The sequence below is a fragment of the Rhipicephalus microplus genome, chromosome 4 (assembly GCF_043290135.1).
Source record: "Rhipicephalus microplus isolate Deutch F79 chromosome 4, USDA_Rmic, whole genome shotgun sequence".
In the NCBI taxonomy this organism is placed as follows: Eukaryota; Metazoa; Arthropoda; class Arachnida; order Ixodida; family Ixodidae; genus Rhipicephalus; species Rhipicephalus microplus.
This window is the reverse complement of record NC_134703.1, coordinates 97,239,236-97,261,894: the sequence shown is the minus strand read 5'-3', so window position 1 is coordinate 97,261,894 and position 22,659 is coordinate 97,239,236. Positions and strand designations below refer to the sequence as shown.

The 22,659-nt window shown below is 44.9% G+C and overlaps 1 protein-coding gene across 1 annotated transcript in view; it reads left to right on the top strand.

Annotated features, from left to right (window-relative positions):
• The first annotated feature begins 5,165 nt into the window (after positions 1–5,165).
• Positions 5,166–22,659, top strand: part of LOC142814508 (trans-1,2-dihydrobenzene-1,2-diol dehydrogenase-like) — a 41,976-nt gene continuing 24,482 nt past the window's right edge. The window contains exons 1-4 of the mRNA XM_075893321.1: positions 5,166–5,365; positions 10,404–10,515; positions 13,603–13,766; positions 21,845–22,097. Of these exons, the coding sequence (XP_075749436.1) occupies positions 5,273–5,365; positions 10,404–10,515; positions 13,603–13,766; positions 21,845–22,097 (622 nt within the window). The 5' untranslated portion in view covers positions 5,166–5,272. The remainder of the gene's footprint in view (positions 5,366–10,403; positions 10,516–13,602; positions 13,767–21,844; positions 22,098–22,659) is intronic.

Sequence of the window (22,659 nt, the reverse complement as noted above, 5' to 3'; positions counted from 1 at the left end):
TCAGAGTGTTAATTCTTGCGTTTGAGGTTTTGTTGCAGATAAATGTGTCATAATTGACACGTAGTTTGCCATTATTTAGACTAAATGTTTTTCCCCTGCTGTTTTTTTAGATTTCACCCTGTCACTCAAGAGCCAGCGCTTTCTTTATGTGATGTACGAGTAATCATTTTGCGAATAAATGGCAGTCTCTTTGAGTTTGTAGGCATTCTTTAGAATTTGTTGTTTTTCCTTGAAGTCTTGCAAATAAGTTACTACAAGAAGTTTTTCACCGGGTCTACCAAGAAGGTGAAATCTGCCGATTGATTCACACTGAGCGTCATGTTTCTTGGAAAATACATCGTATGAGACATAAAATCGGTCTACTGTGCTTCTTTCTGTATACCGAAAACCGGCAAATCAGAACGCCTACCTTTGTCTTCTTGACTGTTCTTTCTAGAATACCAACACGTGACACTTGCTTTTATAATTCGAAAAACTAGCGACCCAGTTAGCTATGACCTTTTCCATATCATCCTAGAGCTGCCACATCATCAGCTAACCTATTTTTACCAGCTAACAATTCACTTTGCAAGATCTCAGTTGAAGGAACGGGGTTTGACAGTACGTCAACACAAATGAAAAGCAAGCACACACGGAAGACATCATTTGCACAGCTAACTAAGCGTTGTGGGCATGGTAGAACCAAAAGACCCCGTTCATCCCCCTTACTCGAGCTGAAGTAATCACCAGCCTAAACAAGACAAAAGAATGGCTTGTTAAACCACATACTCGCTCCCGGTTCACCACACTTACCGAAAGAGCAGTGTCGATGCTTCCTTACAAGGTGCTCTGTAGCAGTTTTATGGGGGGGGGGGGGGCTGCGTCGGCGCACAGGTGTCAAGACGCACGGATATCGCACTGCTGACGCTGTCACGATGTAGCTCCTCAGATGACGCTTAATATCGACAAAACTTGCCGAATTTGGTTAGTTCAGAATGCGGCTTATTCCGGAAGGCACACGTTCCCGTCGATGCGTTAGGCCGGCGGATCCAAGAACAAGCACCTGAATAAGACAGAAAAATGGCTTGTTGGACCACATACTTGCTCCCGGTTCACGGCGCCCAATGAAACGTGACGAAAAGTTCACGCGAATATGTTTCGAAGAGAGAAGCTTGCTCAGCCGCTGATCTTCTTGCTCAGGCCGTGCTGTTGTGAGAAACGTGAGCTAGAACACATGGGTGCGTGGGAAATAGCCTCAAAACCCAGACAACTTTGATGGTGCTGCCGAAACCGGAGGGAAAAGGAGGGCATTCTTCGCTGACTGTTGGCGCGTATGCATGCTCGTGTCCGAAAAACGGCACCTGATAGCTTGACATCGGCCAGTAGCAATGATAACGCGAAAAGCAAGCGCACGAAAAATAATTGAAAGATGCTCATCAAAAAGACTCAGCGAACACCCCACAGATGTAATATAAGTGGCGGGCTACGTGATAGCCGATATCTTTGTAGCTGCCTATAGCCTGATGGGTCGTTGGTTGTGACTGCGCGTTGATGTGAGCTCACATGACTGCAAACAGCCCCTGACATGCTATAGGCTGTGCTTTGCAGGAAAGATATAGAGGTGGTTGTGCCAACAGTTAACGGAAGCGTGCCACCCTTTCCAATTTGTTTCCAAGTGGCCGCTGCGAATCAGCCGACGTAGGGTTCGAGGCTGTCTGCCACTTCTCCACAAGTTCGAGTGCACTATAGTTTTGAAGGTTTTGCCCGTTTGGAAAGTTTTGGTACCCAAAGTCATCACATCTAGCCAGAGTTCTGCGTGAAGTCACCAGAATCAGTACTGTAGCTTGACGTCAAGGTGGTTCCGATGTCGGTATTTGCGCCATGTAAAAAAAATTACTTCAATATCAAAGTAAAGTATCAGCGTTTTCTGACCTTAAAACGAGCTGATAGTCATCTCTACATACAAGGGACTGGTGTGGCTGAGAAAACTCACTTCCGAAAAATGGTGTCAGTATCCCTTTACGAAATACTTTAAACGCCTTGGCTGTCATCTCATGTCGTCGCTTAGCGGCATGCTCATAGTACAGAAATAGGTATTGTAGTGAATACAAAATAAGTAAGGAAGTATCGCAGTAGTAGTGGCAAAGTGAAAATAATATTACGTGGGCTTTAATACGTCCCAAAACCACCATATGTATATGAGAGACGCCGTAGCGGAACGTTCGAAAATTTCGACCATCACGGGTTCTTTAACATCCACGGGCTACGGGCTTACAACATTTTCACTTCTATCAAAAATCAGCTGCCGCAGCGAATATTCATTCCCGCGACCTGCGGGTTACCAGTTTAACCCCTACACAACCGTGGGGCGTGCCAAGGTGAAGAACGTGTGTGGCTTGGCAGCCTTATTAGTTTCTTTTGGGTTTTCTTTACCTTTCCTTTTCTTACTTTCTTTTGCGATTTTTTCTGTTTCTCTCTCCAGTTCTGTTCATTTTTTGGTCATTATCCATTTTTATATTTATCGCTCTTTTTACTGTTCTTTCTTTTTCGTTTTTTTCTTTTTCTGATTCGCGCTTGCTTCCTCTTTTTCCTGTTTTTATACATGATTTTGCCTGCGTTAAGACAGGTGCATTAGTTTTGTTTTTGCAGCTGATGATAAGTGACCATCATAAGGGCGCTCGAAGCACGAAAGGAAGAAGGCTACACCTTGGTGCGAGCGCACACTCAAAATGCTACACACAGAGTGTTATGCCAAGTGACGACGCTTGCACATGATAGCATACGACAGCACGGCCTCTTGAAGCACTCCGCGTTTGACACGTTGCGCTGTAACACAAACGAAAGTTTCCGCCCTGGTCTTCAACCAGGCTGCAAGTTTAAAACGCCAGCGTCCGTTTGTCGGAGCCAGAGAAGGAATAACAAAACGCCAGCGCCAGCAGCCAGACACAGATCTAGGCAGATGTGTGCCACTGCCCATCATACCACACCCAGCGACGTTGCATGGAAGCCGAGCTTCATTACCTGGATTCAAGGTCACTGACAGAAAAGAATATCCTAGGACCTTGGCCTACGGTTTCGCATATATATGCGCAATGCCGCGGAAGCCCTCGTGTGCTTCTCGAGAACCACCGGACTTAACGGGTGCCTGTTTGCTAACAGCGCGAGTTTGTGTTGTCCAGTTACACGCTAACTGTTCATCCATCTCTTACTTTTCTTCTTCCTTCTATATTTTTTATATTATTTCCCTGTTTGCAAACCCAAGTGTAGGGTAGCCAACTGGATCAAAGCTTGGTTCAATTCCTCTTCGTTTTCTCTCTCTCTCGCTCTCTACAGAAGAGAGAAGAGAAAACGAAGCACTGGCAAGTGCGAGGTAACCCTCACTTTCGAAAGACCCAGACGCGAGCTAAGTTAAGTGCCAACAAAGGCAGGCAATCGCGCAGCTTCGCCTCATATATATATATATATATATATATATATATATATATATATATATATATATATATATATATATATATAAACGCATGCCAAGTGTTAACAAAGACATGCAATTCCTCAATACTGCTGCCGAGTTTGCACACTTTTCGCGGTGTGGAACTGGTGCAATTCTTTTTTGACACGCTCAAAAACACAAAATCGTGTAGTACTAAAATATACGTGATATTCTCACCCTGACTCCAGTATGACAGTTTCAGTCATGGAATTCTCATTCGTCATGCTTGTCTTTGTAAATGGGGATACTTTGGATGACAGGGAAGAGCGGAGTGGTTCGCAAATTATTTAACCATGTTCTTTAATGTTCTAAAGAACATTAAAGAAACAAAAGCAAGATAACTATAATATATATCTTGCTTTTGTTTTAAAGAAACAAAAGCAAGATAACTATAATATGCGCATACCTAAATACGTCCCAGCTAGATCGATTTGCTTTGTCAAACACATAAATACCTATTTCATTCCACCATGAAGCACTACTGGAGTAGCATACATATTTATAAGATGTAGCTATGGATGGCATTTACACCTATCGTCGCGTGCGAAATGTAGTGCATGATTATTGTTTCAGCTTATAGGCATACTAATATTCCGGTTACCAAAAGCTGCTATTCCCAGAATAATTGCTTAGGCTTAACGTCCCAAATCCACGACATGAATACGAGAGACGCCTTAGCGGAGGGCTCCCGAAATTGCGCCACCTTCGGTTCTTTACAGTGCACCTAAATCTAACTTCACGGGCCTCAACCATTTCAGCGGTATTGCGCAGTGCGCACTTAGCTGGTAACGAAAGCACGTGGAAAGTTCTTAGTGTTGAATTCGGTATGTCGATGTTTTTCATTGGAGCTGGCATGCTGTTCAGGTATAGAGGAAAGTACCGGAAAAGCGAATTGTTCAAGTATCCGTTACAGCAGCATTTCCAACTCGTACACTTACTTAAAACATAGAGTTTGGTTAGATAAAAGTGCCTTTACCGCCATGTAACCTTTCTCCATGCGCTCGTCAGTTACTGTTGCGTGCGCAGCTTCGGCGTTACAAGAGTGAGATGAAGACAAGTAAAAATTCGCTGTACCACACCTACGCTCATATAAGCGCAAAACATGCCAGCGGTTGATATGTGGTGTTTAACGTCCCAAAACCACCATATGATTATGAGAGACGCCGTAGTGGAGGGCTCCGGAAATTTCGACCACCTGGGGTTCTTTAACGTGCACCCAAATCTGAGCACACGGGCCTACAACATTTCCGAACATGCCAGTGGTACATCCACTGAAAAGATAGAGCGCATGACACAGCAAGGCTCGGTGGCCGAAAGCAAAACACGGAAATACGGCTGTCATAATAAGCTATCTGCGACTCTAATTTTAGCGCAATATAGAATGTGAAAAACAGCCGCAGATTGTTTTTGTTGCTTCTCACAGCGCCGCGCAACGCTATCGTAGTGAGGCCGGTCCGTGAAGGTCTCTCAGCGGCTAAACCAGCCGCCAGAACGCGTTTCCCAACAATTGCGTATGAGGAGAAGAGAAGAGGCCGTAGAGGGCACTTAGGGTGGCAGTAAAATACATACAAAGGCTGCACAGACCTTGTTATTACGGCGTTTTTGCTTCTCTCTCTTTCTATCTCGCTGCTGGGAAAGGGCAAAGGCACCTCCTCCTCCCCCGAGATACCAAACGACAACACAGCCTTGTGGTTGGATGCCCATTCGCCTTCCAAACACTCTGTAGACGGACTTCTGCTCTGCGGTGTGCGTGTGTGCTGTGTGGAAGTGGGCACGTTGAGAGCGATTCAAGATCGTTGAAACATGGCTCCGACACGTTGGGGAATAGTGGCCGCCGGCCGTATCTGCAACGACTTCGTTGACTGCCTCAATAATTTGCCGGATGATGAGCACCAGGTGGGTAGGAATCGAACACCATTCCTTGTGCAGTAGGTGCTTTATCGCTTCCGACGGAGTAGTGATGCAAGAGGTAAGACGTTCATTATTAGCCCCGAGAACGAACGCTTGCGTCGCTTGTGGTAGCGGTTGTGTGAAGTCACAGCAAGGACTCTACCACTCCTTCGCCGTTTATCGCCTTTTCCTGCAACCACCTCCTACCCGCTCTTTAGAGATACGTCAGTGATTACTCCTCAATTTCGAGACGCAAATATTTCGAGATACAAAGTGAAAGGTCTCACAACTAGTGCAAGCAAGATATCCAAGCCGCAAAAAGTTTTCAGAATTAAGCTTAGGATAGACAGACCTACCCGAACGGAATATTACTGTGCAAATTGTGATGCAAGGTAAGAAGACGTTGTTTTCATTGCATACACCAAAAACTCCCAAGCATTTCCCCGAGGGTGAACATGGTTAAGTGCGAATGCACGGGGTGGTGCCATGAGGGGGAGTAAAGTTAAAATCCGTTGGCATTCGCCAGTGAGTTAACGTTAACGCCCCCGTGTGATCACATTACGATTCAGAGGAACCATTAGACCCTCTCGGGAAATCTTGGTGAGATTACGCGCATATGTGAGAGTAAATTCGCACTATAATGATGTTTATGTCCGCAGCCCGCTTCGCCCGCTTGCGCTCGGCATCACGGGCCCTTCGCCGCGCTGCCTTGTCTTCAATCGGCGCGATATCTTCAACGACGCGTGCAATGCTCGTATTCGATTGCGTTGTACTCGTTGTTGGAGGTATCGCAGTCGAGGTTGATGCCTGCGATAAATTCATACCTATGACGACTTGCCGATCGCGAGCAAGTCGTGGCTGCGCAAGTGCGCGCAGCCATGGAGCGGAGGGCGGAGCGCGCGCAATCACGTGGTGTGTGACGTCGCTGCTCCGTTGCTACGGACGCTCCTCTCCGCTCCTCGCGCCGTTGCTAAGGCAGAGGACGAGGCGCAAAGCGGACGGCGGATTCAGGGTCGCTTATAAAGTGCATTCGCACTTAAAAAATAGATGCTAAAAATGTGCTAAGTTGTGCTAACGTGATTACAATTAGGTTAGACTCCGGCATTAGAACATATGCGTGCCGAGCTACCACAAATTGCATTAGGATGTGTTCTGTTCACTAGATACAATAAGCTTTACCATTCAAGCTATGCTTGCATCTGCGAGTATTCTAAATGATATTGCAGAATTGCGCTTTCCACAACGAGAAACTTTGCATGAACCCAACTATCATAAGCACTCACGTAACATGTATAAAAAATAAACAAATCAATACTACCACATACACAATAATTAGGTAAATGCTGAGATATGTATGTTTACTCGGATCATTTGCGCAGAATTTTTCTCACCAGTTGCCAGCGAGTATGTAGTCGTATACCCGGATTAGCCTAAAAAACTGGTGTGATCTATCAATGCCTCACAAATGGCAATGTTAACTTCACCTGAAACTACGGCCAATAGCAACAATTGCAAAAGAAAAATCAGAAGTTTAATTGAACTGGCACACTCAGCAACTTGGCCCAAGTAATAATAAATGACCCTAACCTCCATAAGCTGATGACTGGTCTGCACGTGATGTCCACTTACAGGTAATGAACTGCTAGAAAAAATTATTTATGAGGTGGCTTTAAACTGGTGACAGAACCATTGGTGCGATTCTGCACGACGACTGAATGGGGCAGCTATAAAAATTTCGGCGCTTAACCTCGACCGCACTTAAGGTCAATAATTTTGTAACAACTTTTGGCGTGTCTATGAATGTTGTGTTCTATCGCGATGTTCTGTTGGATTGTAGTGCATGTTCACTGTCCATGAGAATAAATTTCTCTAAACACAATTTCTCTTAGATGAACCTTAAAAACTATTGCGAGACACACATAAAACTAAAGAACGCGTTGAGTGAGCAAGTACACAAGAAAAACACACACAACAGTGGCGGTGGTATCCTAAGACGAGGGCATTCGACATATTTTGCGAAACACGATACTGCATGAGAACGCGGTGCTTGGCACACCTGTCAAATCACTCTCAGTAGCATAGAGTTTCTTAAATATAACTAGAGGGAACTTTGGTTCTAGTGTCTATGGGTGCTGCTCATAGCACTTCAGTGAGCATGGGAGTTATGGGTATGACATGAATTTGCCAAGTCTTCGTACTTTACGTTCATTCTGGCATCACCTGGTTTGAAGCTGCTTTTTCATGAAAGAACAATCAGCAAATGTTCAGCAGTTACGGTTCACCACCTTCCTCTTTTAGGATCACCATACGAAATGAGGTCACGAAGTGAAAAACGGTGTGTTCTTTCCTTCATAACAAAACCAAAACACAGCAATAAACGAAGTCACAAGTACGTTCATCACTCGCAAGCAGGAGGACCAGGCTAATCCATGTCATACCCGTAATTCCCATGGTCACTAACCAATCAGTGTCCCCTCTAGCTAGTTTTAGGAAACTCAAGCATAACTGCGATTCGGCCTAGTTGGAATCTATCCATCCTGAAAATGTATGCGCAGGCGAACAAGGACAAAGAAAGGAAGACAAACTGGCGCCAGTTTGTCTTCCTTTCTTTGTCCTTGTTCGCCTGCGCATACATTTTCAGGATGTTTAGGAAACTCTATAGTCTTTATATGCATGAATTCCTCCGATACAAATAACCCTACAGAGGACGGGAACCCTCATCTCCTAAAGAACTCACCTATAAAAGAACTCCACCCACATATGTGAATATAGTGCCATGCACTTCTAAATCACATGATTATGCATCATTGAGTATATTTTATCCCATGAGAAGCATGTTCTTGCTTTTCACAACCGTCGGAATGTGCCAGGAATGAAACCCATCGTCGGGGCGTGGCACAGAGCTGTTCACTCATTTGAAGTTGCCTAAGACCGAGCGTGCGATAGCGCAGAAGCAGAAGCAAACTTTTTATTGTTTTACCAAGAAGATAACTGATTTTGTTTTCCTTATTCATCCGCAGCTTGAGACAAGCAAAAAGCGAACGCAAACAGTGGAACAATGCAGGAAGCGAGCTCACCATTATGTAGGGCGCCACAGCGCGCATCGAAGAGCCCTGACATAACCCATGCCTCCCGCCAGGTGGCGCCAAACCAGCTTCTCGGGTCTCATACTATAAAGCACGCGTCGTGGAATATACATACAAAGATTGCTGCAGTGGGGACAAGTTGATGATAACTCACAAATATGCCATTCATTCCAACGTCTTCTAGTTTCGCCCTTTAGTTTTCAGCTTTCATTCACGTGATGCAGGTTTTGGGCCTCTGTTATCCTCGTGTCACTGTCATCGTTTATGGGATAACATGGCGTGGCTCAGCGACTAAAAAATGTTTTGTAGGTTCCACGTACCTTGGGAATTGTTATTATGCGAAGCATGCGCATGAAAGATGACTGTGTTGTAATTTTTTACTGAGCGACATATTACGAAATGGCGTTAAATATATGTACAAGTGCAAGTACAGACACGCGTCAGACAGCTAGACACGTTTTATATAGCTGGTTGGTCGTAGTTGCGTAACGGTCCCAACAGGAACATAGATATTGGCGACACTAGAAGAGGTAAACTGATATGAAGCACTGGTGCTCGCGAGAATGATAGGTCTGGGCACTGTTACATAACCCAACTTCAGCGGATGGCGCTTAAGTAAAATGGACGTTAACCTGACGTGACAGCTGTATCAGAGAAGTACATAGGTAATGTTTATAAATTTGTATAGCCAGTACTGCAATCATAATTGACGTCACGAACATGAGGGTCTGTTTTAAAACTAGTTGCGATCTTTGGCGCGGCTCCGTGGTAAATTATCTGATTGCCACACAAAATTATGGTGTTCGATTCTTGCTGGGCCCTGACATTCCATTTTTGCATTCGTCAGGTCAACGCTGCCGATGTCAGATTTTTGTTGACGCTGGCGCGTTAAAATTACCCCTGTCTGTTCTCGTCATTCCTGTGCATATATATATATGTCAATAATCTGTGGCACATACCCGCCCGCGGGTATGGGCCACACGTTTGGCCGGAAAGCTTCGAGGACGTATGTGACGTGGTGGTGACATTATTCATGTCAGGACGAGCTAGTCATATTCTTCAAAACATCTTTGCCTTCCCTACTAATTTTGGTTTACCACATGTTAAGATTGTGATCACGAGAGCCCCCAGACGTAAGCATATATACAAATAGATAGATAGATAGATAGATAGATAGATAGATAGATAGATAGATAGATAGATAGATAGATAGATAGGCGCTCAAAGGGCTTGGAGTATGCAAAGAAATGCTTCCGATTGAAAAATAGGGCACCTTTTCACTTGTGCTACCAAGCCTCAAGGAAGTACGGTGCTGAACAGCTATTATTTGTTTCATCTAAGAGTATAGTAGGACGCATACCGCCTCTGGGGTACTGGTCAAGAAAGCATAACATAGCCTTTCAGTGAGAACAACTATTTTTATTAATAAAATCAGAAAAACAATAAAAGAATGCAAAAAATGTAAAAATATCCGAGAAGAGAGAAAAAAAACCCAGCAAAAACCGAAATTCTGGAATTTAACCAACAAAACTGCTTAATTTACTTCACTAAACAGTTTAGATTATGTGTTTAGTGCTTAAAAATTTATAGTACTCGGTACTCTGCTATAGGAGAGCATAAAGCCGTCCCATGGGCTTCGCAATTGATGAGTCCCTCTTGACAAAAATTACGCTATGAACGAGCTCCCGACAACCACAGTTACTCATTCGGCCGACGTTAGAGATTGGCGCGTAGCTCGAAATAACTTACACCAAACTCGATCCGCTCACCGTGTCTTTGCGTTTCAAACAAACATTTACTCGTGTAAACGCTACACCGAGTTTCGCTGCGAACCGTTCTTCCAGAACCCGCGTCGACGCCCGTTTCAACCGGGTCAACGCCGCGCACACCGCTGCTGTTTCGAATCTCATCAGGGTTTTCTTCAGAAAGATGATACATAATGTTCTGGCTGCCCTCAGGTTGTGGCTGTCGCTGGAAGAAACTTGGACAATGCCAAGAAGTTTGCTGCACTTCATCGCATCAACAAAGTGTATTCCAAATACGAAGATATCGCAAGCGACCCGGATATTGGTAAGCAAATGGAGACACTCATTAGAGGATATAAATAGTAGCGAGGCTGCGGTAAACTTTCTCTGAACGATGCGTTTTAGTTGCTCGACACTGATAGCAGTGAAAGTGCTTTATTTTTGAGCACAATAAACTTGCACAGTTTTAAGGTACTGAGGTGTGCAAATGTGTTTATGCTACGTTCACTAAAACTACTTCACTGATTAACAACCAAATATATTAAAATGTTAACATCCTTATGTCGCGCAGTGGGTTGGTAAAGCGGCTTAAGGGAGGGCTGTGGATCGTCTCTTCGACTTCTGGTTTTTAAACCACGTGGGGTACGTGGTACGCCAGCTCTTTACACAGGGCAAACCTTCATGAGTAGCTGCACTTCCAAACTTAGGTGGACAAAGAAGTAAGGTTTTCGTGTTGACCGTAAAAAGTATTAGCCATTTGAGTTCGTGTAGCTGATGAAAACAAAAAAGGAAGAAATTGAGTTATTACGCGGAGTTCTAACTTATTGCACTGATTTTTTGATAGCGCTTTCCGAAACTCTCGTGAGAATTGAGGCAATAACTTGGATGTACATTTATGTATGTAATTTGCCTTTCTTCAGATTTCTTGTCTACACATTTCAGTTGTCGTGGCGTCCCTCAGGGTGGTGTACTGAGCCCCGTGCTATTCAATATAACACTAATTGCTCTCCATACGCACCTACCAAACAATATTTATCTATCAACATACGCTGATGACATCTGCATATGGACATCTGCGATAACTCGCCTGCAGTTACGAGCGAGAATACAGAGAGCTGCTACTTCAACTGCTTTGTATCAACGCAATTGAGGCCTGGAAATTTCCTCCGGAAAGTGCGCTCTTCTGGAATTTACGCGCGAACCCATGTCGAATTACAGAGTGTCAATTAACGGTCAAAATATACCATATCGTCGATCTCACAAATTTCTGGGTGTCATAGTCGACAGAGACTTATCATGGAGCCCTCATGTGTCGTATTTGAAAACGCGATGGACAGGCATATGCCATCTTTTCAAGTTTCTCGCTGGAAAGACTTGGGGAATGCAGCCTAATGCTATGTTACGACTGTACAGGGTGCCTTTCCTTGGCTTTTTACGATACAGTCTGCCTGCATTATCAAACGCCAGCAAAACAAGTCGACGCATGATACAAAGCGTTCAGGCACAGGCGCTTCGAATATGTCTAGGTCTGCCTCAGGGTGCCTCAACAATGGCGACTATAGCTATAGCCAAAGACCACCTTGTGCAGACCCATATTGAAATTGAAGCTTTGAGGATACACATAAGGCATGTGGGCCGGAATCCCCATCACCACAGCCTCTCTACCAGTGGATAGACCTCATACTTCCTTTTGTCGAACAATAACTACACATGGTGACTCCCTACCAACTGGTTTTACGCCCGCGGCGAGACCTTCAATTCCTCCATGGTGCCTCAAACAGCCAGTCATCTACCTGACAATACCAGGCATTCAGAAAAAAAAGGTGATTTCTCAATACCAGCCCTCAAGCAGCTCGCATTACTTCTGCTTTACGAGAAGTACCAAGACTGCACCAACGTCTACACCGACGGCTCCGTCCTGCCAAACAGCTCAACTGCGGCGGTCGTTATTCCAACGCACGCCACAACCATCAAATTCAGGACAGCTCATGCAACCACAACAACGGCAGCAGAGCTTGCAGCGCTTCACGCTGCGCTGCGTTTCATTAACGACCAAAGCACGCAACGGTGGACGATTTTTTTGCGACTGCAAGGCGGCACTGCAGTCACTTCTATAAAATCTACGCCGTAGTCCACACGAGCAGTAGGTCTTTGAAACAGCAGAAATGCTACACCATATAACAGAGAAAGGGCACCACGTTATATTTCAGTGGTTGCCAAGCCACTGTGGAATTATCGGTAACGAACGAGCTGATCAAGCAGCCCGTTCAGCCCATACAGAAGACAACGACCAGTCAATACCTCTCTCAAGAACGGACGCTGCTAGGAGGCTCCGAATGCTTGCTCGCCAACGCTCCATGGCTCTTTGGAATGAGCCTCTCTTTACGCATGCAAGATTACAATCCATTGATCCAACGTTAAGCATGCAGCTTCCAAGAAAAATTCGACGAGGCGACGCTACTGCTCTGTGCAGACTATGGTTGGGAGTCGCATTTACCCGGGCGTACGCGTTCCGCATAGGTATGGCCGACTCCGCCGACTGTGCACACTGCGGAGATGAAGAAACAATTCGACATATCCTGTGTGACTGCCCGAAATACAGCCTGGAAAGACAACACCTTTCTAATAAACTAAACAGGTTAGATGACCAGCCGCTGTCAGAAGAAAGGATACTGCACCATCGTCATGACTCATCGTCACAGAAGAAAGCCGTGCAAGCGCTACTGGGCTTCTTACGAACTACTGGCCTGTCGGAACGCCTCTGAGTGGACTGATTTTGTGTGTGCGTGTGTGTCGGTGTTTTTCTCTTATTTATTTTTTTAACTCTCCCTTTCTCTTTCAACCCCCTATTCCCCAACCCCAGTGTAGGGTAGCATACCGAATACTAGCATCTGGTTAACCTCCCTGCCTTCCTTTTTTCTCGTTTCTCTCTCTCTCTCTTGCCTTTCTTCGGTGCCTCAGCAAATTATGTTTATATCCCTGCGATATGGGTTGTTACATTGAGCTACGTATTTGTAAACCTCGTGCTTAAATGGTTGGCCACTTCACAGCATTAGGGAAACTTGTAGCAACGTTGTCGAAACTAAGCGATAGCCATGCTCGTGCGGTCTCAAAGATATGTTTTTTTTGCTTTTAAAGGCAATGTTATTCAAACTCGAGCTGGCTGTTTACACTTAAGCTTGAGCTGCTGTTTACAAAAACAATGTAAAGAAGGACCATGAGAAGACCCCGCTGAAACCACAATCTATTCATAGGAAGGCTAATTTTCTCGATTAATACAATTTCTGTGTATTTATGTGTAAGTACTGGCGATCATCGCAAACTAAATACTTTATTTATTAATACTTCCAGTTAAGGTGGTCTAATGTTCGAGACACAGGGAAAAAAAAGAAATTGCGCGCTTTGTGTGCAGACGTGGCGTACGTGGGCTCCCTTCACCCGGACCACTACCCAACGATGAAGGTCCTCCTGGAAAATGGCAAGCACATTCTCTGCGAGAAGCCTCTCACCATGAACCGCCGGGACACCGAAGACATCTGCCGGATGGCGAAGGAGAAGAAGCTGTTCCTCATGGAGGTATGCACCACACAAAGCCTGTTCCCATATCCCCTCACACATTCGAAAGACCGCTGCACACTTCAGGCAGTATACTTCTGCCGCACAACCATGATCACCACAGTGATTGCTTGCGCTTTCTTCTGTGAAAACTGTGTGCTTGGTATTTTTCGATGTAGAGTTTAATTCACGCTTATTTGTGCAAGAAGCTCGTGGCATGCCGAAAGTAGCGGGCGTGTGGCGCTAAAACAAGCAAATCTACTCAAGCCAGATGACGTCTGTCATTGGGTGACAAAATATACCCCGAAAGGAGCCACGAAGTGCAGTGCTGGTAAGGCTGATCGAATCGAGCATATAACAAGCACTTTGTGACAATCGAGATGGGTGGGAAAGTTAGGCCATCGACCGAGATTTGTATTGAGTAGTGTACAGCCATACACGCAGATCATACGTAGACAGGACGCCATGAATAAGTCACTCGGAGAACCGAAAAAAAGAAGAACTCAATGAAAACGAAACAACTTGAGACCAAGTCTCACGTGATCTCTGATTGTTCTGACGAAAGTTAAACGAGGAAAAGACGAACAAGACGACCCCGAATAAATAAATTGGTAGTACCGCCATACTATACGCATTGTTCGCTCCATCTCGAACGCCCTTTGTTAATTATATATTTATTTATTTGATTTGCATACACAGATACGCAAGTACACAGAGGAAAGAGGGAGAGAACTAGCTGGCAACTGCCACCTGGAGGGGTACAGCAGCATGAATCGACTAACCCAACATAGAGCTCGCATTTAGAACGCCATTGCGTTTGTCAATGGAAAGGCTGGTCATCTGGTCAATGACACGGGGGAAAGTGGAACACACTGCCGTCATTAAACATATGTAAAAAGGATTCAGGGCCCCTTCACTACTGTGAATATATAAGCCTGTAGTGAAGCAGACCCGCAGAGAGAGAGGGGTGTGCCATATCACCCTCCACTTTAGAAGTAAGGGTTGGAGGGGGTGTTTTACTGAGAGCCAATTAGGAAAAGAGTGCATTTCAAGACCACGACTAAGTGCACTCCTTCGAAAAAAAAATTCACAGCTTTGCCACAAAGGCGAGGCAATAAATGTGATAGCCACAAATTGAAAGGTCACGCACAGAATGGCAAGCAGATTGAAACGTGCCCCGAGTTTCTCACGCACAAATAACGCATGAAACGTACTCACAGGTGCAGATGAACGCGAATTAGTGTCTCAGTTGTTACTTCACTGTGTGTGAAAAAACGCGCCCTTTTCGCAAACTGAGACTCTGCAACGATTGCAGGGACCTCTGTGCGCCCTATCACTACAACAGAATCATTCCGGTGGAAGCCCGAAGTCAGTCAAGACGTACGATCCTACCAACTGCGAGATAAGGGCGCACGAGTGAGCGTAAACCTACCTCCTTTCTGCGGGGAAAGTACGCGTAGGAGACGATAGCGTGCGCTGCCGCGTCGTGAAGATTTGGCGACGTGGTCTCATTGTGCCATCTTGCTGGTAATGATGAAAACACGATAGTCCTTTCTACTCCCCAAGATGCCCGTCACCAGTGGTAAGTGGAAGACATAAATCACCTGCCGTTGGAATGTTGAAGGACGAGCTCCTCGGTGGCTCAGTGGTTAGCGCCTCGCACTCACGTCTCATGGGTCCCACGTTCAATTGCACGCGCCGGAGTCTTTTCTGCACTATTTTACTTTCTCGTGTCTTCGCATATAAAAATACGCATACATATACACTGAGTGACGGCGATGCCGGCGGCGACATCTAGCCGAGTGTGTCCAATATAAGTCCTATGGCAAAAAAAAAACAACTTTGGTTGAAGGCGTGCTGCGAAGCCAGAGCCTTCAGCAGCAATTTCGCGTTGTTACCGCGCCCATTCGCAATTCTGTGTGCGTTGGCCGTCCTTCGATGCCCGCTCGTCTTCTTCCAAGCGAACTATGCGTGTCACTTCTGATGCTAGTTCAAAAGCAACAGCTGATAACAGCGTTGGTGCTATCTCTACGTCCCGAGACAAAGCAGCACAACCATAGAGTAATATTTAAAGTTAAGAAAAGACACTTCTATAGGGAGACTCGCTCGCTGGATTCCGTGCTAACCGGTTGTTCCCTCGCGACCTCCGACGACAGCGCAGCTCTGGCCGACTGGGTTGGTCCTACGCCACCCGCTGCCGCCTCTCCCCGACGACGGCGACAGCGCAGCTCTGGCCGAATGGATTAGCTCTACGCCATCTTCTGTCGCCGACAAGAGTTCTCGCAAGTGGTGCCCCGTCCTCCGACTCTTGCAACCGTGTCCATGTTTCCTGTGTTCTCCTTACTTCCGTCGCTACCTGTCGCTGCGTCTTGCTCTCTCCTTCCTCTCTCTCTATCTCTCCCTTCGCTAGCCCCTTCCCTCGTGAGCTACTGTTGAGGTGTGGGGGTTTGTCTTCTTTTCATTTATAATCACCCCCCCCCCCCCTTCCATAGGCCCCTGTGGCTGATTTGGGTTCACAGCGCACCAAATGGGTGTGGGCATAGAGTTTCATACAATAATGCTTAGAGTAGAATCTGGCGCTAGTGTCTACGCAGCCTTCTTCAGCGGCGCTTGTACTCGAATGGGAATGATAGCAAGTACAGGATTCTGATTGATTGATTGATATGTGGGGTTTAACGTCCCAAAACCACCATATGATTATGAGAGACGCCGTAGTGGAGGGCTCCGGAAATTTCGACCACCTGAGGTTCTTTATCGTGCACCCAAATCTGAGCACACGGGCCTACAACATTTCCGCCTCCATCGGAAATGCAGCCGCCGCAGCCGGGATTCAAACCCGCGACCTGCGGGTCCGCAGCCGAGTACCTTAGCCACTAGACCACCGCGGCGGGGCAAGTACAGGATTCTGATCTGCTTCGGATGTATCCCGTTATTTAGATTCGCGACGCTTCTTTTCCTAGATTGAAACAAAGTAATACGAAGTTGTATTAAATTGAAATTTGCTTCAATCTTTTGTGCGCAAACTTTATTGCCAAAAAGGTTTTTTGGCCATGGCATGGAAGTGAAACATAGACAAATTTAACCATCAGGGTATGTATTGCTCGGCCATTACGTTCCAGATTTGGCATTATTTTTTACAACACTTGAAAAGAAACGTGCTTGTTTTTCTCTCATAAGTTCGCATTATCTGTTCATTAAATAACGGCCCAGTATTAAGTGAGAGACACTTATCGTTTACTCTTCTGCGACGCTAGGTGCGTCTGTCCCAGTGGTCTGCCCCCAACGCACCTCTGATTTTCTTTTGAAGTCAAGCAGCGGAGCGTGACAGTGCGTCTGCTTAGCTTCGTGATCGCTTTGCAGTCGATTTAAAACAAGTTTAGGCAAGACGCGCTCGTGAAAAGCATGAAGGCGAGGCAATACCCTGTGGCGTCTCATGCCTAAATCTGGCATGAGACGCCACATTTAGGCGCAGTGGTGAGTGAACGACGTTTCGTTTAAACTGTCAAATACGACTCGCAAAGCTCCAATATCGCAGCAAATGAGGAGGTCTAGTGGTCGTCAGCCTCTTCGAGCAACAAAGGCACTGAATCAGCCTGTTTTACCGCACCCCCCTACCCACGCACCACGAAGAGCGAAACCGAAACTCTATCAAAATGTCTGTAGACAGTTCACTAGCTAACCCCATCCAATAAGAAGCCTGTACTTCCCTTAATTCCCGTGAGAATATACGATCGCAGCGCCAGATTCTTCTCTAGGTATTATTGTATGATACTCTATAGGGTGTGGAAAACTTTGCAGCCTCAGAGATAGCTGACCACAGAAAAGAATGTCTCAGAGGCCATTTTGAGGTGACTAGGAATATTATACAGCCTCCGAGACCACTTTTACAACGTGCTTGTCTCTGAGGCCGTACTTTTTTTAACGCGTCGTTTGCATGCATCGATGAGCTTCGTGTAAGCTGCACCACTAGAGCGGCAAGCACATGATGCCAATGTGCATATATGCACACAATTTAATTAAAACATAAAAACCCTTTCAGGAACAAAAAATTTTATCTTCAAGTAATATTTTTGGCAAGCAAATGCCCACTTTGTTAATGTTCGATGAACGCAAGCACAAAGAGAGGTTCGTTGCACTGCGAGACGCGAAAATACAGCTGTCATATGATTATAAACTACACACATGAAAGAAACATATAGGCAACAATATAACAAGAACCGCAGCAGAATAAAGCTGAAATACACGCACAAAACTACACACACAGGGCACAACGCGACACGGCAGTAGTTGCCTCAGCAATTGACTCCGGCATGAACCGAAAGAAGAAAAGAAAAATGTTGGCTACGTTTTATTTCCCACCTTTGCACTAAGTTTCCCCTGCACATTTTATTTCACTCTTTCGCAAAAAACAGCCACAAGCAGTTGCCGCAGCAAAATCAAAGCAATTTTAGGTGCCACGCAAGCCGTTAACGAAGCAGGAGTGTTTACTCAAAGATTACGTCCTTGCTTTAGCTAGCAAACATTTCTATAGATTTACCACTTCACTTATTGCGCTCGTTCGAGCTTCAAGCTATTTACGAATGGCACAAATAACGATACTTAGCATAGCTGCACTTTTCATGAAAATCTCACTCATGCAGTAAATTTGATTACATGTAACGGCACCAAGAAAACCTAATAATGCGAGTGGTGACTCAATTTCTTGAGCCAATGAAGAATTTTCTCGCAAACTTGCTGTGAAGCATTCCAGACTGTTTTCTTTCGTGTGAAGCAATCCACGAAAACAGTACGTGAAGTGAAGAGCACAAATAAGATCTCTGCGCTGAACAGCACAATGCCAGAAGCGTCAGGCTAAGGCTTCAATGACGAATGCAATACGAAATTAACATAGTATTGACGGCGTTCGTACGTACCCGGAGCCAAGCTGAGAGGCAGACGAAACAAGCGGAGAACACGACACACGCCAGGCACACTATGACACATCTTTTATGGCATCTCCCTGCTGCTGCCTGTACTTCTTCGTTGCCACAAATGCTCATGAACACGGAGCGTGAAAACGTTGCCGTCGAGTCGACGCAATATGGACTTCTCTCGCGTCCGATTCATGCCGGATCTCAGTCCGACGTTATCGCACCGTATATATACAATCGCAGACAATAAAAACGGATTCAGGCCCCTATCACATACGCAAAAACACGTAGACGTATAATGCACAAAAAAGTTACTGTAAGGTTAAGAACTATACGCGTGTCTCCTTGAAACAGTAATTGATGTGTTGCCATGTTACAGCTGCGGTGAAGCTGCGTAGCTCAACCACTTTTTGGCCCGAGTGACCACTCTAGTCATTTTTATGTTACTCTATGGCACAGCGACTGCTGGTAAGTGCCGTCACCGAGTATCGCGACACCTGTGAAGAAGGCAGTGTAAAGGGGGGAGGGGAACCTGTGCAAGGGGGTGAAAGGAGAGAGGAGCCCAAAATGGTGATTCCGTACGCACCTTTCTGCGAACGAAATGTGCAAGAACGTAGCCACAGATGACTTCGCCGTAATAAGGACCCAGTTTTAATCTACATTGGGACCAAACGAGCACAAACAGCGATGACGAGCGCAGAACTTTCAATCACATTTATTGAAAAATCGCACGTATACTTATGCTGTCTGATAAAGATATGCGTAGACGTTCCATTTCTCTACCAATAAGTGTTAGGGATGCCGTGATTACACTATCCTCCATCAGATCCGCAATGCGTTCTGCTTCGATAAGTTCCCGGATGATCCACGTTTTGCTAATTCGTTAGTTAGGGAAAGCAATCTTGAAAGGTTATATATTGACTAGTTAGAAAACCTTCAAAATATTTCCCATAACGCGCGTTTTTTACATTGTTTTGACGCTCCCGTAGGCTACCGTTAACGCATCTCCTAGTGTTTTCAACATGCACGTTTCCACACTTCAGACAATTTTTTAAACCGCCCCTTCTACGCAATCCACAAACAGCCTACAAACTCAACAAATCGAATTCGCCATTTCATTGTACCAACAAGCCCAAATCGACGCATTAATCATTGTATGAGGCGGAGATTATAATGTGGCATTCGTTGCAATAAGGTATGAATGCGCCTCTAGAGACATCATAAGGTGTACAAACAGAATATATTGTACATTGAGATGAACGAAGTTTGTCGCTAAATTCGCACCAAATTGATGAGAAGGGGATTTTTGGGTGTTCAGCTTAAGCATATTAAACTTAAGAAAAAGAATCTACAAAGTCAACACGTTGGGCAAGGACTCACGTTAACATATGTACTATTGCATGGCAAAAACCTACAATCGAACCATACGTCATGCCATGCAAATTGCTCAATGATTGCGCATTTGAAAGCTGCCCACAGTTTATAAAGCGCTAAGCTATAATTCGTCACCGTTGTCACCACACACAACATTAAGAAATTGTGGAATATATATATATATATATATATATATATATATATATATATATATATATATATATATATATATATATATATATATATATATATATATATATATATATATATATATATATTGCCTGACAAACAAGTAATTAGCAACTGTAACAACATAACATCTATACTAAGGGGGGCATAAAATTGGCTTTGCATGACCAGCGACATAGAAAAAAAGAGAAATTTGATGAAAGTGCGAGAAATAATAATAAAAGGATACACGACAAGGTAAATAAATGACGAGAAAAGATTTAGTGAAAGGTTCCTTGAATGGCAAGAAAAACATTTGTGGGAGAATTTATTTGAGGGCGAGGAAGTTAAAGCTGCTTTGGTTTTGATATCACGTGGGACAGGCCTCAGGTGATGATGGTGATGATGACCAGTATGTGTTGCTCATACCCACTCTAGGGAATGGAGCTCGGAAGTTTCTTTCTTTTACTTTTTGTTGTAGTTGGGGGATTTCTAATCAGTTTTAGGAAAATTCTCGCAGAACCTCAGTGAAAAGTTTAACGAAATGTTACCATGGGGGCGGAAACGGCTTGCATCGAGAGGCCAGTATAGAGCCACGGCCGTTAAAAAAATGTGATAGAGTGTTTCCACTCCATGCGGACCGCAGCTAGAACTATTTGATGTGTGTATCGTCTGGAAATAATTAGCAAAAAATGAAAGAAGACGAAAAGAAGAAGAAAACTGCACGCTATTGAGTGCGTAGTTTTCACCAAGAATATATTGTGTAGCTTTTTCTTCACAAGCTCATGCTTTTGTGTCTTTTTGTCTTTTTTGAAAATGGACGAAGATATGCAGATAGTGGTTTACGTACGATCGACAGCATGCCTATACTATTACAGAGAGAAAATGAGAGAGAGAGAGACTCTTTATTATGGATCAGAAATTTTTGCCGACGTCCATGTATCGCTGGCATGCTACTATAGTTATAGGGATGGCGAAGGGAACTGAAGCATTTCAGTAGAGAGAAAAGAAAAATTAAGTTCTGCCAAAGTGAACCTGATAAGACTATTTACAATAATGGTATCAGGTAAATGAAGTCTTTCCTATGTGAGCTACTCTGTCATTAGAGCCTTCCGACAAGGCCGATTTCAGAGAACTAATTGATCAATGACGGTAAGACCCGACGATGTTTTGAACGTACGCGCAGAGGTACTTATATGTTGCACAAAGTTAATTGTTCGTGAGAGTTAATTGTTCGTGGCATGCCCATTTCACGTTGGAACAGTTGCCTCTCGTCGCAGTACGCGGGGCGTTCTAGTAATATCTGCTGCACTGTTTCCTTGTTGCTACTGTTATCCCAACATGGACTCATGCGGTACAAGTAACTGTTAGTGAATGTCATGTTTGGTTGAAGATGACGTAACGTCTCTAGGTGGCGAGGGAATGAGCAGGAGAGTTACGCGCTCACTTTTGGGCCAATAGAATAAATTTATCATCGTGAAGTGGTGAATTCGAAAGGCGGTCTTTTTCTTGGCAGGCATATCTTTGCGCGATGTTCCAAGTGTCGGCTTTTGTGAAAAAGTATTGTTCTTAAAATCACTGTTGTTGAATGTTGAGAAAATAGAGATGACGTTTAAAAAGCCAACACTTGGGGATATTTCTATGTAGGCCTTGTGGAGCCGCTACCTACCTACATACAAGCACTTGGAGGAACTCCTTAAAAACGGCACCATAGGAGACGTGCACTACGTGCATTCAACGTTCGGCTATCCGATGGACAAGCTGAACCGCGTGTTCATCAAGGAGCTCGGAGGATCGGTGCTGCTCACGTTGGGAAACTACTGCGCCAGCCTCGTATTCCAGGCCTTCGGCGCTGAGCGTCCAGTGAAGATCAGTGCGTGCGCCGATCTAACACCCCAAGGTCAGTAATTAACCTAGCGAAACTTATTATCAAGTTATCTCTAAATATGTTCCTTAATTTTTGGCACCTCAATCTCATACCTATAAGATGTGGCCCTTGCTGGGACTATACAAAGTTGATAAGCTTGTGGCTTCTATTCTGCTGCGTAACAGTTTGAAACTGATAGCGCACCAGTAACGAACCCCTTTTGCACAGAACGAACAGTCACGTATTTAGGTCTATGGTGGTTTATACGCTCTTCCCGCAGGCGGACGAGTATCCGTGACTGCGCTTCAAACGTCAGGCTATCTCTTGACCTCTTTCATATAGATGCGATGCAGCTTATGGCAGAGTCACATCCGGTGTGCACGTCTATTTTTACTGAGCATGTGAAATAGCTGTCCCTAGCACTGCTAGTACGCGCCCATGCTCTATATATTGCGTTCGGGCCTGTGTAGCTGGCTGGGTGAGACGCTGAGGCCTCTCCCCCTTACCCTCTTTCAGCAATCATGTGATGGCTTCGAGGAACGAGGCTCTGCCATAGAGTTTCCTAAAATTAACTAGAAGGGACTCTGTCACTGCG